Raw genomic sequence first — 9,006 nt, 5'->3', positions numbered from 1 at the left:
GACTATATATTTGCATATAAAAATAATTTTTAAAAAAAAAATTTATAATAGCCTTTTCTATTAATAAATAATAATCTAAGAATACAATTCACCAAAAAAGAACCAGAGATGCAAGATCACCCACCCAAAATTCACAAGTATTATCTCTGTGAAAATGAAAATAAAGTAACTCAATAATCTCCTTCTCCCTCTCCGTGACAAGTATTATCTCTGCCATTAGTAAAACAAGAAATGCAAAGGCCGATACATTCGAGAAGCCGAGTTTTTTCTCTTCCATCTTGTAAGGCAACCGCAAGAAGAAATGAACGGTTTTCTCGATCCTCAGAATTTATAAGATCTGCTTCCTTACTACAATTGAGCTCATTTACAAGGTGCTCCAAGATTTTAGCCAGGGTGTTCGGAGTTTCTGAGCGCTTGTGTAACTGTTCAGACCAAGATTAAATTACATTATAAATCAGGTTGGCTGGATCTCCTCTACTTGAAATTTAAGCTCTTGTATCTGAAATTTGATTGAATCGATTTTGTGTACCATGGCGTCTCTTGGCAGCGGCGAATGCAGAACTAACATCAGGACGTCTATTGAAGAAATTAGCTACAATGAGTCTCGAAACGAGGGATTTCTAAGAAAAATTTGGTTAAATATAAGCAAGTTTTTGATGGGGTGGTGTAGAAACATAATGGATGTTGGAAGAGAGGATCCCAGAAGGATTACGCATGCTATAAAAGTTGGGTTGGCATTATCATCGGTTTCGCTGTTATTTCTGTGGGATCGATTATTTCGAAGGGTGGGATTTGGTAACCATGCAATTTGGGCAGTCATGACTGTCGTTGTCGTTCTCAAATTCTCTGCGGGTATGAGTTAGTTTAATTTAATTTACCCCTTGTTCGATTGTTTCCCACGCAACCATCTTTTTCACCCTAATCGACTAACATTTAGAATGGCTGTTGTTGCTGCTTGAGCAGGGGCTACCATGAAGAAAGGCCTCAACAGAGGAATTTGAAACATGGTGGCTGCATTTCTTGCCTTCCTCGTTTGCCACGTGTCAGAGAAGGTAGTGCGAGGAAAGGCGTTTGTAGTGGGATCTTCCCTCTTCATCGTGGGTGAGTTTTTGTGCTCTATTGGAATCACCTTGTTGCATTCACCAAATCTCAATTAGTACTCCACTACACTCATTTTGCAGGAGCGGCTACCACGTATGCTCGTTTCTTTCGTTCCCTCAAGAATAAATTTCACTATGCAGTGCTTATATTCCTGCTTTACAGGAGCGGCTACCACGTATGCCCGTTTCTTTCGTTCCCTCAAGAATAAATTTGACTATGCAGTGCTTATATTCCTGCTCACATTCAGCATGATAACGGTCTCTGGATATCGATTGGAGAATATATCACGCATGGCATACGAACGCTTCGCCACCATACTCATCGGATGTGGAGTGTGTTTGGTTGTAAGTCTGCTCATCTTCCGCACCTGGGCTGGCGAGGATCTTCGCAATTCCACTGGCAGGAAGTTACAAGGCTTGGGGAAATCTCTACAGGGTAAGAAAATCGAACGAAAACAATTGAGGTTAGAAATCCTTGTTTTGATTGTGATGAAAACATAACGTTTTCTTCAGCGTAAAATTTATGTTTTTCGCAATGGGCTGTTACAGATGAACTACTAGTATGCTTTGATTGGTGTGGCTTGTTATCAGTTCGGTAGATTAACTAGTTAAAATATCCGACTAATGTAATGGGCATGATATATTTGATATTAGGATGCGTGGATGAATATTTCAGCGGATACCGTACTGATGAGAAGGTGGAAGATGAGTCAGAAGATATTATACACAGAGGATACAAGTCTGTGCTGGACTCAAAGGCTACCGACGATTCTTTGGTAAACCGTAAAAATATATAGTTATTAGAAGAAACTAATTAAGTGGTAGCCATGACAACTTTTGACATTAAAGAATGTTAAATGGATCGTCTGAAAGCAGTGATTGTACATGTTAATTGCAGGAAGCATTTGCTAGGTGGGAGCCAAGGCACGATCTATTTTGATGTCGGCATCCATGATAGCAGTATGTGAAAATTGGAGTGAAGCTTCGTTATCTGGCTTATCCTACTGTGGCCTTGCACGGATGCCTTCGATCTGAAATTGAGGTATATTCATATGTATTTCCTCATTTGGTATCATTACCTTAAATTTACAAATTATCTTCAATGCATCCACTATAGTTGATGAATTTTTGTTTCGCATACGTTTCAGGTACCTCATTCCCTTCGTTCACCATTGAAGAGGCCATGCACCAAAGTCGCCCACAAAGCAGCCAAATTACTGGCAGAGCTGTCAAGCTGCATTGAACAAATGAGAATATACGACTTCGAGCCAATATTGGAAGAAGTTCAACATGCACTGGAGGATCTTCAAGTTTCCTTGAATTCTCAACCAAAGCTCTTACTGTATTCAACAATAAGAACGCCGAGTCAGAAAATCGTACTTGAGAATGAAAATAGAGAGGAGGCAGTAAGCTGGGCGACGAGAAGAAGATCATGGCATGGAGAAAGTAGTGACGAGAAGAGGTTAATGCTGAGACACGGCGTTGAATTTGGAGAAGAACTACCATTGGCTACGTTTGCGTGGTTGGTGGTGGAGATCGTAGCGAGGCTTGAGCACGTGGTACATGCCGTGGAAGAGCTCGAGGAAATGTCAAAATTCAAGCCTCACAATCCTTCGATGTCGGATCAGGAGGCTTTAATCATAACTAGTTCTGCTTCTCCCCGTAGTTATATCCAGGGACCCAGTTTTGCAAGAACGCCAGAAAGATGTGTACATATCAACAATGTCGACTGATTTTTCCCTTCAATTCACACTCTAATAAAAGAGTCAATTTTTAACATCATACACTAGGGAAAAATTAAGCTTGCCAGAAACAAAGTCAAATTCTATGGTTGCATTATTAAATTTTATGTATTTCTGATTTACACTAGTCTCATTTTTGTCTCTCTCACAAATGTCATATCATCTGGCTGACACCATGAGCTACTCCTAATCACAATCTTTTGAGAGGAGCACATATCTTAACTTCACTATGCATGTCTAATCGAGTAATATTATAATTATACCAAATAATCAATTTAAAAACAATATACACTATTATGACATTGGTAAATTTTTGTAAACTTTTCAAAGACTAGTTGTTACACCTACTTCCAATCTTGTTTGAGCAGATGTCAAATAACATTTTTAATTTTCACTTCTTTCTAATTTACTGATATCAATCTATATTACCTTCTATTCTTATTTATTATTATAATTATAATCTCATCACATACTTTTATATCATGATTATTCTTTATTTGTTTCCACTAGCTATATCTACATCTCTGTAACTTTTGATATTACCTCTTCGAGACCACTACCTCTTATGTTCCAAATATCAAATATATGTTTATTCATGACCAAAAATATTTGTAGTAATGAACAATATTTATCGAAAATATTTCAGATTATAAAACATCGTTCTCTTCTTTCATACGCTTTTCTCTAAATATATAAATATCATTCTTCCTTCAAATATCTGCTTTATATCATCATTGTTTTATGATATGTACTTCTAGATTTCATTTATGATTATATCTAACTATATTTAAAAGTAAATTTAATTATTTTTATATTTATTATTAGTTATTATTTTTTGTTTAAAATAGTGTAAAAGAATCTCAAACCTTTCCTTTTACTTGAAAGTTGATGTGTAGAGTGCTTGGGCACACTTTTTTAGAACAAACAAAAGGTTTGCAATGCAACTACTGCCACCTACAAACAAGACAATGGAAAACCTTAAATAAATAGTAAATATTCATGTTTTGAAACCAATTATTTTAAATAATATGAATGATTTGAATAGAAAGATTTCTAAGGACCTAGTGATTCATATTTTATAGCTATATAAAGTGCGCACACAAATATTTACATCCACACATTTGCAAATTTTGAAGTAAGTCATTATTAATGTGTATGCCAACGATTTCATGGGTTTAAAAGAAAAAAGAAGAAGAAGATTTGAAATGTTGAAAAATGTCATAGTTTTTTTTGAAACTTATAAGAAATTGAATAGGTTCCTCCACAAGGAAATTCATAACAAAATCAAAGACATAATTATTATTTTTAATTATAATAATTATTATTTTAATACATTTGTAATTGATTAACGTTTCATGTAAAATAATATTTTTCTCAAAATTATTTTCTAAGTCTTCAAAACTCATTTTTATAATACTAAATCTTATATTTATTAATTAATTTAAATCTATTGAAGGCTTTATAAATTAAAATTTAATTTTAATACATAGAATTACATTATTAGGACTTTTGTTAGGGTTAGTTTTTTATTGGGACAAGGGTTAAAGTAAGGAGTTAAGGGTTAGGGTGAGCATTAGGGTTTGACATTTAGGATTAGGATCATGGTTTAACATTCATAACAAGTTATTAGGGTTAACCATTTAGGCTTAGGGTTTATCTTAAGATTTAGGATTCAAGGTTAGTCTTTTACATTTTGTATGAGGGTTTAACATTTATGGTTATTATTGCGTTGAGCGTTATGGTATGGATATGCATAATAGTTAAGATTGGGATTTATATTAAGGTTAGGTTTAATAGTTAGAGCTAGGATTTAGAATTAGGGTTGTATATTTAGACTTGATGATTAGCAATTAGGATTAGGGTTTAACATAAGGATTGGATAATGATTTAAGGTTTATCATTTAGGATTATAGTTTGGATTTAGATTTAAAGTTTAGTTTTTCGGATTATGATGTGGTAATTGGGGTTAGGATTGGAGTTTAGGATTGGAGTTTATTATTTAGGGTGTAGCATTTAGAACTAGGATTACAATTAAGGCTTATAATTTAAGATTTATTTAGTTATTTTTGGAAATAGGATATGATATTACATCATGGTTAGTATTATAGCTCTGAGTAGATTTTGAATTATGATAGAATTTGGGTTAAAGTTCAACATTTAGCATTATGATTCAATAATAAGGGCTAGGATTAGTTTTTGATAATAGTGATTAGAAATTATGATTTAGGATCATAATTTAGGGTGGGATTAGGATTAGGGTTTAGCAAATTGGATTTGGGATAGGAGAGACTTAGACTTAGGTTAAGGTTAAATATATTATTTTTTGAAAAAAATATTAATCATAAACCTAACTACAATTGAACTATAATAAAAATTCTCACCATAAACTTTAATGAAAAATATTAATCCTTATGCTTACATAAATTTTGCCTTTGATTGTAAGCGTAATAAAAAATCATAACCCTAATTTATTTAATATTCTCACTACAATTATTGTTTGGGTGTTTGAGATTGGAGTTAAAATTTAGGGTTTTGTATTTAGATCATAGTATGCATTATGGTTCTAATTAGGGACACATAATAGTAAATTTTAGTATCAAGGTTAGTGTTTATAATTATGATCAACACTGAGATTTTACCAATAGGATTATAGTTAGAATTATTTTTAGGTTTACTATATTTAATAAAATTAAAATAATTGAGAACACTATCCACCTCATGTATACAATTATGTAACATATCTTGTTTTTTTTCTCTATAATGACATTGTGCATAAGTTAAATTTTGTGCAAGTTTTTATTTTTGATATTTTCCTTAAATTTGGGCTTACTTATTAGAGTTTAATTCCACTACACTTCCCTCACACATGTTTATAAACTTATTCCAATTAATCACTAAGTTGTGTCAAAATTAAATTAAATTTTATCTACTTCAAAAAATTGTAGAACATATATATTATCCTTTTACTTATTTTTAATATTTATCCTAGAAATAATGAAAATGATTAATATGTATTTTTAACTATCATATATTATTGAGGACTATTTTTTTTAAATAATTAGATATCTAAATCATACGCTGTCTACTCTAAATACTTATTTGAAGTACTTTGTTACCAATTTTAGGGACCACCTCAAATTGGTCGAGCTATATAGTTGTCAACTGAATGAAAACTACATGTTTTCATTTCAAAAATTTCACAAAAATTGATAAAGTTATACTCATTCTTACTTTTGATCTAATTTCTTTAATAATAAGATAAAGGATAAACTACATACATAGCACAAAAAACTTGAAGTACAACATCAAAATAATGATTACTATCAATCATGTAAGAATATTAAATTTGAAACCAAGCCATGTAATCTCATGAGTGAATAAAAAAATAAATAGTGACAAGTTACAATGCTTATCATATACAAAAAAACATCTTGCTGATAACAAAGAATTAACAAAATGATATTGTTTCACGTGAAGGACTAGTCCAATGCACCAAAATTAATGTTGCTAGTTTTTTCTTTATTTTTCTCAAAAGCACCGATAAGAGGATCTACACCTTGAGGAGAGTAAGTGGTAGTCTCCCAACTTGGGCCTACCTTGTCCCACTTCAGTTGGATGGCCCCATTCACTTTCTAGATATCAATGACTCTCTTTAGTGAGCTATCTTAAAGCTTCACATTCTTCCTAATTTAGCATGTTTGAATAAATGTTAAAAGAATGGACTAGTTGTATACCATCCTTATATACAATCAGTATTCCCTCATTAATCTAGATCATGAAGTGGTCCTTGAGGAACTCTACAACCATAGATACTTGTGACAAGATATTGAAGAAGGTGAGTTTAAGCATAAACCTAGTAAGTTCCCTCTTGATATTTTGGAAGACTTCATCATTCCTCTTTTTTTGAAGATACAAAATCACTTTAGTAGATAGAAAAAACTAGAACTGATTAAGCACATTGTCAAATTTATCTACATGACTAGCAAAGACTAGTAAATTGAGTCAACAAAAGGTAAATCGTGCATGAAAGCTTTGAAAAGAAGGGAAGTAGAATATTTTTACTTTAGAGCATTCAAGATTTGATGGATTTATTTTAAGCCCCAAAATGGAAGCATTTTCACATAATGTTCAATTTCATTTTAAATGAAGTGTCCATCGCACTGGTTTAGTTTTTAATACTTGCCATTCAAGAGTGGATTTTCTTAATTAAACTATCCAAACATTCCAATGAAAAACATTATAATATTTAGACATGCATTCCATGAAAAATCAAGAATGGTTCATTTTTAAGCTTTTAAACATGGGTTTTCAAGCAATCATTATAAGAAACTTGCAAAAACCTGTTACTATTTTGCTCCCACAAATACTTGCAACAAAAAAAGATTATAGGTTTGCCACTGGTTGGTCAATCCAGCAAGCTCATGGGTTTAAACTATGATCCCACAATGCAGGATCGAAGCTAAAAGGTATCGGGATTGCAGTGAAAAAAATTGGTGAAACTACGAAAAAATGGGTCGTGAGAAGAAAGTAACAGGGCAATCTTGCAAAACGATCATCACATGGGTTTATGGGTACACTTTCCCACTGACAAATTTATCTGTGGGTTTGATAGTGGAGGGAAAAAACTGGGGTACAATGATTGAATAAATAGGTGAAACATTCCTGTAGGTTTTTACAGCGATCCTGCCGATAAAAATTAGCGTTCCCATGGGAATAGGGTTAGTGGGTATGACAACACGGATGTTTTTAATGGCACGTAGTGGTGGGGTTTGGGGCAAAGGGTGATTTCTCCTTCACAAGGTTGTGTTCTCGTGGGTTGAGAATCACGATCTCACAAATACGAGTTTACAATTTTGTGGTTACGGGATTGCGAACCAGGGGTTCTAAAATGTTGGTGAAACTAGAATTTGATTTTATGGCCGGGAGCATAATTCTTGGCAAGGGACTTTGGTGCCTTCAATTTTTTTTAGAAGAACACCTACATGCATAAAAGACACAAAATCTTAGTTTGGTTAGTTCAAACATGAATAAAAAAAAGTGTGATTATAGTGACCCGAATGCAGACTCCCACAGGGTGTGCCAAAATGTATCACCTAATCTAGTAGTGTAATATTGAATACTAACTAGTAAAAGAATTCACAAAAGTAAATAAGTAAAAACTTATAATAAGACGAGGTTACCACCGAAAGAAGGCAAACCAAGAATGGTAAGCTCCTTGGGTGTAACCTATTATGCCGTAGATATGTCCCTAATGGATAGGGGATGTATGCTGATGATGTACTCAAGCTTCCAATGGGTGGGGGTTTTTACCAAATGTGTAGATGGGTGAGAGTTTCAACAATGGAGGTGTGTATGTATTTCAGCATTATGATGGTGTAAAATGGCTATGATGTAGTAGTCAGTGGGGCATTATAAGTTTTCATAAAAGTGGATTGATAGATTGTGAGAGGGAAGGGCTTTATTTATAGGCTAAGGGGTAGTAAAATGGAGGGTCAAGATGCAAGGATGGGAGAATGGTGAGGAAGGGCTATGATGCTTTCAAAGGGAAGCACATGGATTGTGCTTGTTTAGAGCCAATAGGGAAGTGACACTTGTCCCAAGGAGGATCAATGTGAGGGGATGGGATAATGGTTGGTCAAAGGGAGTAACAAGGGAGGATGAGTGTTTAAGAGAGATGTAAGAGGTATTTAATGGCATGCAAGAGGTATTAATGGTATGTAAGAGCCATAAATTCTCTTGGATAGGGATGGAAGAGGATAAGGGAGACCTTTGGACTTTAGCTTGGGTTAGCAAGTCTCAACCCTTGCTTAAAGTTGTGCACATGTTTAGGAGGGGGATTAAACTTAGTTTAGAAAGGGGATTAGGGGGCAAGTGGCTTAGCTTTGATGGGATGGGTTAGTTAGGTGGCCAAGTAAGGTTAGTATGGTTGGATGAGTTGGATTAGGGGTAAAGGTTGGGTTTAGGGATATTTTTAGGGGTTTTGATAATTTATTTAATAATATGGGGGATGTGGGATTAAATTAAATAGGTTTGAGGATTTATTTAATTTAATAGAGGAATATGGATTTAATTGATAGATTGATTTTGGGTTATCATTTGATTTTATCAATTGGACTATAGTCAATTAAATAAATTAATTAACTAGGGGATGATGATTAATTAAT

General features: G+C 33.6%; 1 protein-coding gene across 1 annotated transcript; it reads left to right on the top strand.

Moving 5' to 3' along the window:
• Positions 1-1,004: 1,004 nt before the first annotated feature.
• Positions 1,005-2,833, top strand: LOC149563385 (aluminum-activated malate transporter 14-like). The gene is made up of 5 exons (XM_089828150.1): positions 1,005-1,101; positions 1,264-1,536; positions 1,755-1,876; positions 2,062-2,142; positions 2,249-2,833. The coding sequence occupies exons 1-5, from the start codon at positions 1,005-1,007 to the stop codon at positions 2,831-2,833; spliced, it is 1,158 nt and encodes a 385-aa protein (XP_089684276.1).
• Positions 2,834-9,006: the final 6,173 nt, after the last annotated feature.

Source organism: Cupressus sempervirens, chromosome 4, assembly GCF_028749045.1.
Source record: "Cupressus sempervirens isolate cs-2001-9-10 chromosome 4, ASM2874904v1, whole genome shotgun sequence".
Lineage (NCBI taxonomy): Eukaryota > Viridiplantae > Streptophyta > Pinopsida > Cupressales > Cupressaceae > Cupressus > Cupressus sempervirens.
The sequence above is the reverse complement of the archived record's forward strand: the minus strand, read 5'-3'. Positions and strand labels throughout refer to the sequence as shown.